The sequence below is a fragment of the Octodon degus genome, unplaced genomic scaffold, assembly GCF_000260255.1.
Source record: "Octodon degus isolate 3935 unplaced genomic scaffold, OctDeg1.0 scaffold00239, whole genome shotgun sequence".
Lineage (NCBI taxonomy): Eukaryota > Metazoa > Chordata > Mammalia > Rodentia > Octodontidae > Octodon > Octodon degus.
In genome coordinates, this window is record NW_004524815.1 from 2,029,425 (window position 1) to 2,046,224 (window position 16,800).

The 16,800-nt window shown below is 46.9% G+C and overlaps 2 protein-coding genes across 2 annotated transcripts; one reads left to right on the forward strand and one right to left on the reverse strand.

Moving 5' to 3' along the window:
* The first annotated feature begins 5,821 nt into the window (after positions 1–5,821).
* On the forward strand, positions 5,822–6,763 carry LOC101563898 (olfactory receptor 9Q2-like). The gene has a single exon (XM_004645848.1). It carries the CDS (start codon positions 5,822–5,824, stop codon positions 6,761–6,763), a length of 942 nt encoding a protein of 313 aa, XP_004645905.1.
* Positions 6,764–15,476: 8,713 nt separating this feature from the next.
* LOC101564293 (olfactory receptor 1S1-like) lies at positions 15,477–16,466 on the reverse strand. Its single transcript, XM_004645849.3, has one exon. It carries the CDS (start codon positions 16,431–16,433, stop codon positions 15,477–15,479), a length of 957 nt encoding a protein of 318 aa, XP_004645906.1. The 5' UTR covers positions 16,434–16,466.
* Between the last annotated feature and the right edge of the window lie 334 nt (positions 16,467–16,800).

A 16,800-nucleotide genomic window follows, 5' to 3' on the forward strand; every position in this document is an offset into this window, starting at 1 on the left:
ATCTCCCTAAGAAGCCCAGGGACTAGGGGTCATTGCCCCAAGATCCCAGTCTGCACCCCTGCAAAGTGGCGAGTCAGCCTGCCTTCCCAAGTTCCCCTTGGCCCCATCATTCTGTGAGGTTCTGGTATGTGGGGTCTGAGAAGACTTTGGCAAAATTATAAGCAAATCAATGGCAAAAGCTCCTCCTAGGAATAGGGCTTGGGGAACAGGGAGAGAGCATATGCACAGAGTCCATGTGAATTGCTCTGGTTGCCTGTCTTCTCTGGAGTGTCTTCCGTATTTGGGAGCGACAAGGGCCCCTGTGGTAAGGTGCTGGCCACCCAGGTTGGCCTTAATAGTCATGGCTGAGAATCAAGTTAGCTGATTCAAATAATACTCCACCATCTCTGAATGGTTTTCCACTGGGGTCCTCAGGCGATCTGCCTGTGAGTGGAGAGCTGGGGCCTTCTGGCCTCGAATAGCCTGTCCAGCAGCTCAGGACAGCACATAAACATCCTACAGTCCTGGAGTATGAGAGCGGCGGGCGGGGATCAAAGATGAGCTGAGAGGGCGCTTCCGCGGCTGGACGATCCTCCCACAACACACGCAAAGGCACGGGGTGCGCCGCAGCCTTGGCCAGGCACGAGGTCCTTCCGAGTTCGGACGGGAGAAGGCGGCCAGTGTGGACGCAGCATGAGAGCGCAAGCCTGGCCTCTGCACCCTTCCTAGCGTGTCCTCCAGGCCATAAGCCATGAGTGCTTGGCCTCAGGGAAAGGACAGAGACTTGCTACAGTTCAAAGAAAGAGCTTTTAGGAAGAAGAGAGGATTATTTCTTACAACCAACTCTGGGTCTTGCCGGATTCTGGGTCTTGAGCGTGAGACCACGCGTGAGGCGAGTAGGAGGACCGAGCTCAGGGCATCACCAGGGGCTGTGGAGGATGCTCTGTAGAAAGAGCAAGGACTCGGCCAGCAGCCCCAAGAGGCTCCTTTTGTAATCTTCCCACAGGGAAGCTCAGACCTGTTTTCTGTCAAGTCCTGCTGTGGTTTCGATTGAGAAGGCTCCCCAGACTCCATGCACTCAGAGGCAGGGATTTTGGAAGAGGCTTGGAGCACGGGGTGATGCGGGTGACTTGGCCTGGTCAGAGGCAGGTCACTGGGGCAGGACCTGGGAGGACACATCTCCCTCCCCAGCGCCTTCTCCTCTCTGCTTCCTGACGCGGGTGAGGCAAGCAGCGGCTCCCCGAGAGCCCCTCCACCATGCCTTTCTGCCTTGAAGTCAGCAGACCACATAGCTGTGAGCTAAGATTCACCTCCCCTCTGATTTGTGCTTGTTGGATATTATGTTCCAGTGGAAATAAAGTGACTAAGGCCAGCTGCCCCCTTTTTTTCTAAAAAGCTACAAAGAAAATACAGACATACAAAGAAGACTCTTTCAACTATTTCCAAAAATGGAATTTGTGGATCTCATTGTGAAAATTCTCAGGGCTATGTAAGCATTAGGAGTGTGCGTTCTAAGTAGATTTCTGGGTTCAAACAATGATAGCACCTAAATCATAGGATTCTTGCCTGAATGAAAGGAGTGAACAAATTTTCTTGATTGATCAATTCATGCTTCTATCCTCTGTCTCAGGAGAGGGAACAGACATGGATACCTACGTAACGTGACCTGAAGTAGACTTCGCTGTTACTATTCTGTTGAATTACTCTTTTAAATTTTGAACCCAGGAGCAAAAAGGTCTTAGAAAACACAAACTGTATTCTGGCTTTATAGACTCTAATCCAGTATGCAAAATCCCGATCAATACTCCTTGAGATTCATCTTGTTGTCTCATACAGCTGGCCACACAGGGGCTGAGTCATCTGAGTAGTTATGATATGGTTTCTTCAAAATATTTTTTAAGTCATTAAAAGTCAATTGAGATATAACAAGTGTGTGTGTTTACGGGATGTGGTGTTATGTTCTGATCTATATGTTCGTTCTAAAAACAGTTTCCAGATTAAGTTAAATTCATTTAAGGCGCTCCAGTGCTTTCTGGAAGCAGGCTCTAACGGGCTTGGCAGGCAATTTCACTGGGGCTGAGATGCACAGGGTCAGCTCATCTACAGAGAACTGCAGGGGCTCAGCCCCGGAAGCCCCTTCACAGTGGACAAAATGCCTTTCTTCAGGGGAAACTTGGGGTCTCCTTCCATAGCTCCCCAGGGGCCTACAGGGAAAGCATCCCCTGCAACTGCCTCCCCGGTGCCTTTCCAGGCAGGGTGACTGTTCTTGGGGAAGCCAGTCTCTCAGGGACTTGAGGGAGCCAGATTCCGGGATGAACTCTCGGGAGGTGCCGCTGCTTGGAGTAACTTCTGCTTTGCTGCTTGGCATTTGGACAATTTCTGAGCCTCTGTAGAGCCACGTTGCTGAGGGAGTACGCTTCCCTAGGAAGCCTGGTTTGGTAGAGGCTAATGAAGGAGAGGCTTAGTGGCTAAACCCTTTAGGGAAATGGTGGCTTAGGCGAAGTCAGTGAGATTTCTTAACTGTAGGATTTTACACATCTTTTAACTTGCTGATGTGCAGTGTGGTTCTCCAAGAGCACACGGGGGCTCCAATCTTATGAGAACAGTAAATCTATTTCCTCCCTTGAAGATGTGTGGGGACAGGTGGGTGCCTTCTGTGTGATTCTCAAACCCCTCTGCACAATGTGAAGACTGAGGGGCTAAAAATAGTGTCTGGCCTATGCGCTCACATTGCCTAACTGAACTGGGCCCGGTGCCGTCTGGGCCTCAAGACTGCAAAAGTTCCCGGGGGTCTCCAGGGAGCTCCGCTGCCCTGGACTCAGCCTGCGTGCTCAGATGGGACCAAGCTATGGAGCACTGCCTGATTGGAGTCGCGGCCTTGCCACTAGGAAGCTTCGTGGTCCTCCCCGTGTACAGAGCTCTGTAAAGTTTCTAGGATGGAGGAGCACTAAACCACATCCCTCAGTTGTTCGGCGAGGGAGGAAGGAGTTGGTGGGCTTTGGAGCAGCTGCGCTCTTGAAGGACACGCCTTCCTTTTCTTCTTTGGGTTGTGGTACTGCACAGAGAGGATCAGATGGGGCTGGCGCTCCTGCAGGTGCTTTCTCCGGCACCACCCCTGCGTAACTGCTTTGCAGATGAGCCGTACAGGTGCCACCCAGGAAGCCAGGGAACTGGATAGCCCTGCTCCCTGCGCCAGACGGACTGCGGCAGAGTCCTTGGAGGTGCTGCGTGAGAATTCGCGAGCGAGAGGAGTCCGGCACTCCCTGAGCTCTGAGGTCCAGGCTGCAGAGCAGGATGCGGCCACCATCAAGCACATTCCGGTCTCTCTCTCTCTCTCTCTCTCTCTCTCTCTCTCTCTCTCTCTCTCTCTCTCTCTTTAGTGTATTTTGTTGTTACGGGGTCTCACTATGCAGCTCAGACTCATAGTGATTCTCCTGTTTTCAGCCTCAGAGCTGGAATTATAGGCGTGTGCCACTGTGCCCAGACTCTGCGGCTGGCTCAGCCTGCACTGGGGACAGAGCTGGCTCAGCATGTGGTGCCATGGATCAAACCGTGGTCCCTGCACTTGCCTAAGCTTGCCTAAGCAGGCGCTGTAGTCCGCCAAGCTATCTTACTGGCCCCCCTTCTGCTTTTCTGCAAGGCCCAGCGGGGCAGCCCTGGAATCCTAGTGCTGTTGGAGGCTAAGGCAGGAAGAGCACAGTTGTGAGCCCAGCCTGGGAAGCATGGTGACTTAATGAGATCCTGTTTCAAAAATTAAAACGAACAGAAAGACAAACAAACCAACAGACAGAAAAATGGCTGGGGATGGATGGGCTCAGTTTGTGGGCGCTGGGTTCAATCTCGAGTACTGGAGAAGACAGAATGCTTTCTCATGGCGCCTGCTCCTGGCCTCTCATTCCGGGCTGCCCAGACTCCTCTCATGACGTCCCCCAGGCTCAATTCTTTGCATCAGCCAGAGTGAACTTTCAAAGTGACAAAAACTCATGCTTTTAAAACATCTTCTCTTTGGGGATCCGGTCCCAGCTGGCCAGCATGGTGGCGCTGTATAAATCCCTGACAGACCTCCTCAGGGAGATGCAGGGCAGCTTCAAGAGTGCATTGTTTCCTATTAATCAGCTTTGAAACTGTCTCATTGATATTTGTTTCTCAATAAAATAAAATAAAAGAAAAAAAAAAAGAATGCATCAGGGTTGCTGCAAAGCCATCAGCAGGCGTGGGCAGGAGCAGCTCCACCAGGGCGGGCAGGTGCACACGGGCCGGCTCTGTGAATTTGGAATGAGAGAAAACTGGAGACTTTAGAGACGTGTTAGAAAGCTGGGCACAGATAGATGCCTTTCCCTGGAGAATTACCCGTGGAACCAATTAGAGCCTGGTGCCCCGGCAATGAACATAGGCAGCTCCATAGCAGGGCCTGGGGCAGGACCCAAGTCCCGAGAGATGGGGAAGTCGGTCTCCTAGCCCTGCCCTCTTGGGATGAACCTGAAAAATCCCAGGAAACGCTACTGTCAAAGATGCATTGCTTTGCTGGGACGAGGGGGAGGACTCTCAGAGCAAGCCTGGGACAGGGAGGTAGCAGAAGCGACCTGCTCATGCATGTTGCTGTGACTACGGACCTGAGCTGTGTTGCTTATTGAAAGGAAACAAAGACAGGCTGATTGAGTGCAGAGCGGAAAGGCAACTTCCTTCCTCACCAGGGTCACACATGTGCTGCAGGAGAACGAGAACTGGGTCCTCTGGACTGGCAGGTCCCTGCCGGAGGAAACCACAGGCAAGGGTAGAAGCCACTTGCTTCAGGAGAATTCAGGAGAGGACAGCCCACATCCGCTGAAGGCTTGTGGGTCTAATTTCATTTTTTGGTTAGTGTCCCCACTGGGCCAGCCCCGCATTGGCCTGGCGGCTGGTGCATCAGGAGTGCAAACACGATCAACGCCCTCCTGTGCGGCCTTGTTCTCGCACTTTGTGACGAGCCTCCAAAGCCACCAGTGCAGACTCCTGCAGTAGCACTCAGACAGCACCAGACAGCACAGGTGTTTATTTCTGCTCGCAGATTTGACTGCTGTTTATTACCAAACTGCTGCTTGTCTCATTAGGGACTCTGAGAATAGCGGAGCAACGCTAGCGGGGTTGTGTTGGGTGCTGATAGGAGCTCGCGTTTGCTGTTCTGGTTCCCAGTTAGTGCTGGCATCTGCATCCGTGTATATATCCATGTAAAGCCTTAGTAAGCCAGCCAACCCTAACTAGGAAGGCAGCTCTGGCTAAACACACATGTTGCTAGACCGAGAATAGAAATGTCTACAAGCGGGTCCCATTGCGATTGATAATGGACTTTTTTTTTTTTTTTTTGGCTCACCCTCTTTTGTTTGTAGAATGTATATTTTCCTTCCTTAACACCTTCATTTAAATTTTAAAATCACCACTGTGTGTGTGGAGTGCTCCCGGCTCTCCCGAGTGCCTTCACACCTGCTGTGATCTGTGTGCTGGCTCACGTGTGGGGAAGAAGTTGCGATCCCTGTGGGCTGAGAGAAGCGCTGAGCGTCCCTGCAGTGAGGAGCGTGAGGCGGCCAATCGTGCTCGGACCGAGCTGCAAACACAAGAGCCAATTTATAAGCCAGAGGGGGTCACGTGGGTCCTGTTCGTGCCGTGGTGCAAGCATCTATTACTTCTCACCTTGCATTGAGCTCTAGATTTGGAGGTCCTCCTGCAACCACAAATCTTGTTGAACTGGAGGGGCTGACACTGTTTAAGCTCTTTTTTTTTTATGTTTTGCAATGACTTGTGTGTCTCTGGAGGCATCCCTTCACCCGACTCTCATTGCAGCTGTCCCTGGTGAATTGCCACACGGATGGCGGGGGGAAACTGCACTGTGGTGACAGAGTTCTTCTTAACTGCATTCACACAGCACCCGGAGCGGGGGCCCCCCCTCTTCTTCATGTTTTTGGGTTTCTATCTCACCACCCTGCTGGGGAATGCAGGGATGATCATTCTGATCTGCAGAGATCGCCGGCTGCACACACCCATGTACTTCTTCCTCGGCCACCTTTCCTTCGTGGATGTATGCTACTCCTCTGTCATCGTCCCCCAGATGCTGGTGGTGCTGTGGGAACAGGGCTCAGTCATCTCCCACGCTCGCTGCGCGGTGCAGTTCTTCCTCTTTACCTTCTTTGCGTCCATTGACTGCTACCTCTTGGCCATCATGGCCTATGACCGCTACGTGGCCGTGTGCCGGCCACTGCTCTATGCCACCATTGTCACTGAAAAGGCCGGCTGGGGCTTAGTGGCTGCGGCCTATGGCGCTGGTTTTTCCAGTGCCTTTGTTCGCACGGTCTCCGCCTTCTCTCTCTCCTTCTGCGGAAGCAATGAGATCAATTTCATTTTCTGTGACCTTCCTCCACTGTTAAAACTCACTTGCGGGGACAGCTACACCCAGGAAGTGGTCATCATTGTGTTTGCCACGTTCGTCATGCCCGCGTGCATCGTGGTGATCCTGGTGTCCTACCTGTTCATCATCGTGGCCATCACGAGGATCCGCTCTGCGGGGGGCCGGGCCAAGACCTTCTCCACCTGTGCCTCCCACCTCATGGCCGTCGCTCTGTTCTTCGGCACCCTCATCTTCATGTACCTGAGAGACAACTCGGGCCAGTCCTCACAGGGGGACAGGGTGGTGTCTGTGCTCTACACCGTGGTGACCCCCATGCTGAACCCCCTCATCTACAGTCTGAGGAACAAGGAGGTAAAGGAGGCTGTTAGGAAATCCCTGAGCCGATCTAGGGAAGGCCCTGGGTAGACCCTTGGGAAATACTCCACTTCTTTGCTGCTCTGTCCATCCTGTAATTTCTCAGTGACCACCCTGAGGAGACTTTCCTAGACTATCTACTTAAACTCACACCCGAGCTTTTCGCCTCCACTTCCTCACTTACTCTTCTATGTAATGCGTGCTATATTCTGGCAGGCTGGATGCTTCATGCATTTGGTCATGGCTGATTCTCACAACAGGACAGCAAATGGCAAGAGAATAAACATTTTTTTTTCACACTCATTGCCTGGCAGGCTACCTAAAAAGCAATAAATTCTTGTTGAATGAACAAATTATCCTCAGGTTGCAGCATCTGTGTTTAAGGCCCAAATCCTGCAGGCTTTAGTTTCTTATCTGCCCAGTGGGTTGACCTACGTCATGGATTTATATTGTTGAAGAGGCAGTGATGGCTGGGTAGGGCCATGTCTACCTCCTTCTCTAGCATTTTCTGGACCCATCACTCTCTCTGGCATAGCACACACTTGGGGAGTAGAGCAAAAAGGGGTGGGAAATCCCAAAGCTCTCTGTAGATACAGTTACTGTTTGGGTGGAAGGGAATTTTCTCACTCTCTTCTTCATTTGTTCTTTACAAAACTTGCCTCCTTACTGATTCTGGGTTATTGGAATGGTAATAAAAATTCTACCAATAATATCAGTAGGTAGAAACTAATATTTATTACTTTTCAGGACTTACAGTCAATGTACTGTAGGACTTGTCTTATTCAATTTGCAGGATATACCTGTGAAGCATGTTCTGTTATTATTCCCCATTCTCAGTGGAGGAAGCACTTAAGGCTTCAAGGGGCTCAGCAGTTTCCCCAAGGTCAGTGAGAGAGGGAGTGGCAGGGGCGGGGAGGGCTGCTTCCTCTTGGCTAGAGCTGGGTCTCTTAATAGTCATATCTACCATCCTTGTTCATGATCTACTGCCTGCTCTAAATCACTCACCTTGAAATTTATTGTTATCGTGCTTCCCCTTTTATTTGGCGGAGAGAAGCTCAAAGCCCAACTGCTGGGGGCAGAAGGCAGTAATAACACTCATCTCATCATCCTTCAGGGTTGGTATCGAATTATGTGATGTGATGTGTGTGTGTGTGTGTGTGTGTGTGTGTGTGTGTGTGGTTGTGTATGATAAAGTGAATACAAGTTAAATAGTTTATCTGTGCTTTCAGTTTAAGGGCATAGGACAAGTATTTTGGGAAAGTTTTGGGTGGACGTACACAGGAGAAGATGTAGGCAATGACATCTTACTGGTAGCCAAGAAACTGGCTTTTGCACCAGAGCTTTTGCCTGTGTTTTGCACAAAGCACTTGGAACTATTGACTGGGATGAAGGAACTTTGCACAGAGCATCCTGCTGGCCAGATTCCAGGTTTTGTCTGCCACACAAATGCTTCCTGAATACATCAGCTTCTGTGGCCGGCACTAGTTAGCTGTGTTGATGTTGTAGAAGAGGCTTAGAATTTTGCATCAGTGTATGGCTTCAGATTAGTTAGTGATTTTCAACTTCCTGTACATGAGGCAATGTTAACTGAGAACTTAGTTTGGGCTCTAAATTTACTTTGCTTATTCTCAAAACAACCTGGTGCACATGGAGAATGGAAAGATGCTTAGTAGGATTTGTGGCCGTACATATGATTAAAACAATCACCCAGACTCCAACACAGGAAGTAGCAATGGGCAGAGACGCACAGCTTCCTTACTTCAGGAAGGCCTAAGATAGTCCCTCCTCAGATTAGTTTTGAGTGCAGATGCTTTTAGAAGTGGAGGGTTCACTAAATAATTTTTTCACTTAACTCCTAAGCTAATGCATCCCTACCATATGCAAGGCGCTAGGCTAAAAGCTTTACATGAATGATTTATTTCAGTCCTCCAAACAGCTTTAATGGAAAATAATTATTATTGACTCCACTTAGCAAAGGAAAAAAAATCCATCAAGACACAGGAAGGTTATATAACTTCTCACTCCTGCCATCTAGCAAGAAAGGGATGGAGAAGAACGATTCTGATTCTAGTTTTCTTATTCCAACATGGTTGCTATTAGCTGATGTCACTCCTACATTTTCTTTCCCCGAGGTCTCCAGTTCTTATGATTTTCCTCAAAGAAGTCTGGGTTTCCGCTGTTCTCCTAGCCTCAATCTCTGTTTGATGTGGGCTGAGGTGGGAATATCTTAGGACTGAGGTAAGAGTGAGGCTCACGAAACTTGCACCGGGTGTCCAGTGGCCCCATGCAGATCTGGGGAGCGTCCAGCACCCACAGAGAGGGCAGGGTTGGCTCAGGTGAATTCTTGCTTTCCAAAACCTTTTGGGTCAAAACTTTCCTCCGTAAGTAGCTCATGAGGATGGTATCACCTGTCAATCAACGTTGCTCTTGTTTTGCGATCTTAAGCAATCACTTAAGGATTTCAATATTACGTTACAAATGCTAATCACTGTCAACCCACTTAGTAGTACTAACATACTGTACTGCATATATATAAAGATGTGTACAGATAGAATTCATTGTTTTTGTTTGATCCCTCTATCCTCCTCCCCATACTCAAGTGAAATATCTAAAACCCTTTCTGATTTTCTGGATTATAAATGACTGTTGAATTTAACTGACATGCAATAAACTGAACATACTTCAAGGGTACAGCTTGATGAGCTCTGAGGTATGAAGACACTCATGACAGCATCACCGCAACCAATGTGCAATTTTATATAAAAATAATGTGCAGCTTCTTCAACTTAGCATAATTATTCCAAGAAACATTAACGTTGTCACACAGTTTGATAGCTCACTTCTTATTGTGGGTATTATTATATCATGTGATTGTACTGTGTTCGCTAATTTCTGCATCTGTTAAAGGCTCCTTGGGTTGTTTCTGGTCTTGGATATGAGAAATAAAGCTATTACAAGCATCCCTGGAAAGCTCTTGAGTGGAAATGTCCTTTCAGTTCCTCAGGATGGAATGGCTCTCTGACAAGGCGGGTGCATGTTTAACTGTTTAGGAAACTCCTGGGCTGGCTTATGAAGCCTTGAGCCACTTAACCTTCTCATCCACAATGGCAGCAGTGCCTTCCACTCACTCCAAATTCTCACCAATATCAGCACAGCTATATATATATATATATATATATATATATATATATATATAAACATTTTGTAAAAATGGATACCATGAGGTCTACCTCTTGGCAGCAATTTCAGAGTATAGGGCAGGAGTTTCAGGTATAAGCACAATGCTCCTCAAAGGAGCTCCAGAATGTCATCATCTTGTGTAGCTGAAGCTTTGCATGGACCAAGGAACAACTCCTTTCTTTCCTGTCCCCCAGAGATCACCGGGCCACTTTAGCTTCTATCAGTTGGAGTATTTTTGATATTCTGTAGGAGTGAAACCAAAGAGTGTTTCACAGCGTCTTTCTGGGACTGGTTTTTCTCCTCTTCACCAAATGCTCCGGAGGTTACTCTGTGCTGTCACCTGTGACAGCATCTCTTTCTGTTCTGAACAGCTGAATTCCCTACCACATGGTGTTTATCCCTAGACCTGTCTGGACAGATCCTTTTCTTGTCTCCACATCTTGGCTGTTCAGTCAAACCTGGCAAGGAACATGGAGTGCAGACATCTCTTTAGGATCTGGATTTCGATTCTTTTTTTTTATTATTAATTTTATTGAGAAACAAATAGCAATGAGACAGTTTCAAAACAGGTTAGTAGGACAGTTACAATAATTAATACATTGCATATTGTTGTCTTCATAGTAGTTATTCATAGTACAAGATGCAGACATGATATCCTGTCCAAGCGCTATCAGAAAAAAATCTCTCTATTCATTGAATTAAGAGAAAGTAGTTGTATATCTATCCTATTTTGTATATACAGATACAAAATGATCCTTCATTTATGGATTTCAATTCTTTTGGATAGCTGTACACAGGAAAGACAACTCTGAGTCATGTGATAGCTGTTTTTAATTTCTTGAGGAATCACCATTTTGTCTTCCAAAGTAGCCTCACTCTCTTACATTCCCACTGGAGGTGTGCAAGATTCCTAATTTACTACATCCTCCCAAACATTTGTTGTTTGTTTCTCTCTTTGAGTAATGATCATGTAAGCAGGTGTGAGACCCGCTCAGCCTGCTTTGTTTGGAATCCCTCTGATGGTCAGCAATGGCACAAACATTTTCATGTCCCTACTGGAGACCCGTAAGGCACTGGAGAAGAGCCTATTCCTGTCCTTTGTCCTCTTAAAATGTTTCTTATATAAAAATATTGTTGGAGAGATGGTGCAGCGGTGCAATTGCTTGCCTGGCAAACACAAGGTTAGGAGTTTGATTCCAGTAAAAAAAAAAGTTAAGTGACAAAGATTTTATACAGTTATGGTTATAGTCATACTTTGTAGCCTTTGTATGTTTGTCAAAAATCAATTATTAATGTACATAGGGGTGTTCACCGGACTTTTATTTCAATAATTTATTTGTCTCTTTACACCAATGCCATGTTGTTTAGAATACTAAGAAGTCTACACCTCAGTTAGGGCAGGTCCTTAGTTATTCTATGTCCTTCGAATTACCACGTGATTTTCAAAATTAGTGTTTCAAGTTTAACAAAAAATGTGTACTGGAAACTTGATTGGGGATTTCACTTTTTTTTTTTTTTTTGCGGAACTGGGGATTGAACTCAGGCCCTTGACCTTGCCAGGCAAGCGCTTATTCTACTGAATAAGCCAGCTCCCCAGCCCTGGGATTTCATTATTGAACAGAAGTGAGAAGAGCATAACTTCCTGTCTTGTTCTTGATTGTAAGGGAATGTTCAGTTTTTCCCGCTTCTTCTGTAAATTTTTCAAAGAAGCCCTTTGAAACAGATTGAGTTCCCTTTGATTTTCAGTTCGTTGAGAATTTTTCTTTTTTCTTAAATCAGGAATGAGTTTTGGATTTCTTTCTAAGAGTTCTTGCATGTAGTTATGATCACTTAGTTTTATTTTCTTTTATTAATATATTGAATAACATTGTTCACTTTTCCATGTGAAATCATGCTTGTTTTTGGGATACTCCTTGACCATAGCATATGAATTCTCTTTATGACCAAAGTAACTAGAAGGCGTTTCTGATCATTCTTGGGTGATGAAAAAGGTCACAGGTGGTATAGCCTGGAGCTGTATGCCACTTCCATTATATCGATATATTTATTTAAAAACAATTCTGTGAACACACAGTAGTTGCGCAGATTTATAGCACACAGTGTGATGTTTCACTGCATGTTATACATAGAGACTAAATCAAGGTAATTAACATTTGTATCTCCTGCCACGACTTTGCGTTTGGAGCCTTTGAGATCCTCTTTTCTGGTTATTCACAAAATAAATGATCAGTTACTGTGACTTTTAAAGGAGGACTGAGATCCAAACCATTTAAAATCTGGTAGAAGGGGAAGCAGACGCGCAAGACACCGGCAGGTAGGAGGGAGGCAGAAGCAGAGAAGAACGGGAGGCGTTTGTCTCCCCTTACAATCCCCTTCCGCAGGCCTCAGGGTCCTTTCCGTCCCGCACTGAGGTAGCAGCTGTGACTCCGGAGAGCTGGGCTAGCTGAAGACCAGACAGGACAACGAGCGCAGAGGTCCTTCTGGGTCCGTGGTATCTGCAACAGTGAGCCGTTCCCTCTTTTCCTTGGCAACATTTCCTCTCCTTTCTTTGGCTTCCTGTGCTCTACTTGATTGCCTTCTAAGAATGACGGCCTCTCAGGGCATGGTCCTGTTCTCTCAGGAAGGAAAATTTCATTCAGTCTCAAGACTTCACATAAGTAATCTAGCTAAATAATACAATTTTTCCCCAATGGCCTACAAGGCTTCGCCTGCATTCGTAACCACCTGCACGCCTGTGTCCGTTTCCCATTCCTCGAGAAAGCCAAGCCTGCTCCGTAGGAGTCGCTGACACACGCACTCTTCCCTCTCTTGGGACGTCTCTCCAGACCTTCTGTCCACTCACTTCCTTGTCGGTCAGTCCTCTGCTCCAGTTCCAGCGAGAGTCACTGTCCAACTCCTGAACCTGTCGCTCCGAAATAGCGCCCCCCCTCCCCTCGCTGTTGCCTCCCACTCACTGTCCTGGTCCTCGGCCGCCGCAGGCCTTCGTCCTGCCTCGTGCTGCGTTCATCATTTATTTGTTTGTACGTCCACTGCTCACAGACACACAAACAGTGCTACTTTATTCTCTATAAAGTACCAGCTAAGCACTCACGACCTGCCTTTCACCCTTACTAGGGCCTCGAACACTTTTGTTTAGTATATAAATAAATTAGTATTCATTAGTATCTTATACATTTGGCTTTACAGGGTATTTCTGTCAGATGGACATCTGTTTCTGCTCTTTCTAAAGTCTCCTCATGTTTATATTATTTTCAATTAGAGAGTGGAAGTCTCTTTTAGTTTAATGATAAAACCACACATTGGTTTTTCTCATGGGAGGAACCAGCAAACAAGAATAGTGTAAAATTTACTTAACTGCACTTTGAACAAACTCTTTATGTTTTTAAAGTTAATGATAGCAATTACTGACCAGATATTGCCTTTATTGAAGTCATACCAAGTTATTTTCCATTCTCCCCCTGTGGGCTGGTAGTGCCTTGAGGTGGCGAATGGTGGGGTATTCACTCTTTTAGTCCCTCCCCCAGACTCAGAGACTGCAAATAAATAAAAGGCTCTCAAGAGATGTTCGCAGAAAATAGAAAGCTGGAGAACGATTCAGGGAAATGTCAGACTCCAGGCACAAATTTCTATCTTTCCTCTGTGAAGATTCGTCAAGGGAAGCCTGTGATTCCCTTTTCCTAATCAGCTCTCTTCCCGGTTTCAATCCTCGGTCTAATTCATGTCTTCAGGCAAACGTCCAAGTCGTGTGCAAGTCCACTCGTGGGCAAATGGCCTTCCTGTTGCAACAGATGGCGCTCTTCCTTCCAACTCCAGTGGAGCCTACATGTTAGATAGAGCACAGGGCAGGCCTGCAAGGACAGAGACCTACTTCGAACAGTTCTCAGGGGTGTAACCCTGGTGCTCCCCCCCACAGTGCCTGATTCCTTCACCGGAGAGGTTGGGATCCAAGGAGGGTCTGGGAAGAAAGCAATGATCCCTGGAATGCAGCTTACTTGCCAGTCTCAGAGTCTGCACCATGGTTATAGCCCCCTTGCCGCTCCTTCCCTTATTGATGAATGGCCTGCACGTGCTGAGACGCAGCCATACCAGCAAGTAGGTGTGGATCACACCCATCTGACATTCAGCAGGACGTAGGACCTCCGAGCCCAGAGCAGACACGTCTCGGGACTGAGGGACCCACGTCCACCCAGGGCTCTGCCTCCATCATGTTACCTTGAGGGTGGATCACCTGAGCTGTCGCAAGGCATGCTGGGGAGTCCTGAGGTTTCCACCACCTTGCCATTGTAGATGTGGGTGTCCTGCATCTTGTCTTGGAGCTCACTAAGAGTGACTTGGGGGTGTATTTTACATCTTTGCTGATCTGAACCCAATACCCCAGCAGCCGGCCAAATAGAAAAGGCATGGTAGGGTCTGAGAATGTGAATTTTAAAAAAATGCACCAGATAATTCTAATGCCCAGTCCTAGTTGCCAACAATGGGGGAAGACCAGTGGCCTCATCCGGTAGATGAGAGAACAGGCCAAGAGGGTGAGAAGACAGGCTTAGTTTCCATAGATACTGAAGACAGAGTCGGCCATGTAATATACTTCCTTTACACACATTTCTGTGGCTTTTCATAAAAATAAAGTCATTGGGAACACCGCTCAAAGCAATATTCTGAACCATTCAGTGATAAGCTAGGTTCTGTATTACTGAAGCTTAATTTTGAGAACTGTTGCATTCTGCGCTGCCCTTTCACATTTTAAAAAATTTTTTGGTACCATTTTGCAGTACATAAAGTTTACATTCGTCTTTAGGAGTAGATGCAGGAATATAACCCAGCTTGATTCTTTTTTAAATACACTTCCCCTTGCCTCGCACCCACCCACCTCCGTCTCCAAATCTTTCCCCACACTTTCATTGCTGCTGCTACTGTTTTTAGTTCATGTTTATGACACATAATCTCACACTCATCATGGGCATTTGTTACCATTTTTTACATCCTTTTCCTTCACTTCCTCCCCTCACCCCTTGTCTCCGGCACCCCTTCTTGCTTGTACAACAGCAATCTCCTTGTTGCCGCACTCTAATCCTTTATTTTGCTCTCTATATTTTGCTTTAGTCACGTGAGAGATAGTATGGTGAGGCTCTGAGGGGTCACCTAGTTAGCAACCTTGCACTGCACTTAAGTGAGCATTGTCCCCAATTATTTGGAAGTGAAAGTACAGTATTCATTTTTACAACAATTAAACATCTTGTTAAATAGAAGTAAACTTTGGAAAAAAACTAGATCAACAAAGGCTGGATAATAACTGCATTCAAAACTTCAAAAGCTACACTATTGGTGCTACAAGATTGATTATTTAAGTTATAAATAGCTCATATCAAAGTTCTTGGCAACAGATTATAATCAAGATGTGTGTCATTTTGGTGTACCATGGGGTTACAAGATCCTATTTCTAAGAGCAGAGTTCTGTAGAAAAGCACAGAGCCCCCAAAGATGGGAATAAGAGGCAAATACCTGAAAACTTACCGAACTTAGACCTTCACAACTATGCCCTAAATGCTGCGCCTAGCAATGCACTTGGTTAAGCAGATCAAAGAATTCAGGTGTGGGGGCATCTAAGGGACAGACCCCATTTTTTATTGATGAGCTTCCTCAGAGCACCGTTCATGTCCTTGTTCCTCAGACTGTAGATAAACGGATTCACCATGGGTGTCACCATGGTGAAGAGCACAGCACCAATTTTGTCTGTGTCCTCTGGGTGAGTGGACACAGGGCAAAAGTAAATCCCTAGGATTGTCCCGTAGAAGAGCAGTACAATGGTCAGGTGAGAGCCGCAGGTGGAGAAGGCTTTCCATCTTTTTCCTAGGGATGAGAGTCTCAGCACAGCCCTGATGATGCAGATATAGGAGAAAAGGATGACAGTGAAGGGGAACAGGATGACTGATAAGCCCACGACAAGGATCACAAGCTCATTGACTGTTGTATCAGAGCAGGACAGTTTGAGCAGAGGGGCCAGGTCACAGAAGAAGTGTGGGAGAGTGTTGCTGTTACAGAAGACCAACTGGATGAGCAGGAGGGTGTGTGTCAGGGCAACAATGTTACTGAAGACCCAGGGGATGACTGTGAGCAACATGCAAAGCATGGGATGCATGATTGTTGTGTAGTTCAGCGGGTGGCAGATGGCCACAAAGCGGTCATAGGCCATGACCCCCAGGAGGAAATTGTCGATGACGGTAAAGACGATAGAAAAGTACATCTGAGTGATGCAGCTGTTATAGGAGATGGACTGGCTCTTGGTCTGAAGATTCACCAGCATTTTGGGGATGAAGGTAGAAGAGGAGGAGATGTCAGCAAAGGACAAGTTGGCAAGGAAGAGGTACATGGGGGTATGCAGGCTTGTGTTGAGAACGACAGCCAGGATAATGAGCCCGTTTCCAGCCACAGTGACCAGGTACATGCCCAGGAAGAGTGCAAAGAGGACTTTCTGCTTCTCAGTCTCGCTGGAAAGTCCCAGAAGGATGAACTCTGAGACCGTGGTTTGGTTGCCTTGATGCATGCCTCTGTGAACCTGAGCAAAGCAACACTGAGTCTTTATGTTTTCACAAGGAAAATCAGAGCAGTACTTTTGAGCTGCAGCTATTCAGAGCTGCAGCTATTCCTCTGAATGCGAGTCCTTCAAGTTAGCAAGTAGAAGGGTGACCTGGGAGGGGATGTCTTGTCAGTGCAGTCAGGAAATAACCTAAGAAGAAAGACAGGACATGCTGTAGGCTTCTCAGTGGACATGATGTGATGTCCACTGCTCTAGCCAGGCTCTGAATTTGATTTTTTCTGCTAATGCCTTGTGTTGTCCAAATCCACCATAGAGCAAGGGTAGCACACACTTATTCTAAAGATGCTAGACAGTCCTGTAAGAATTTTTAAAA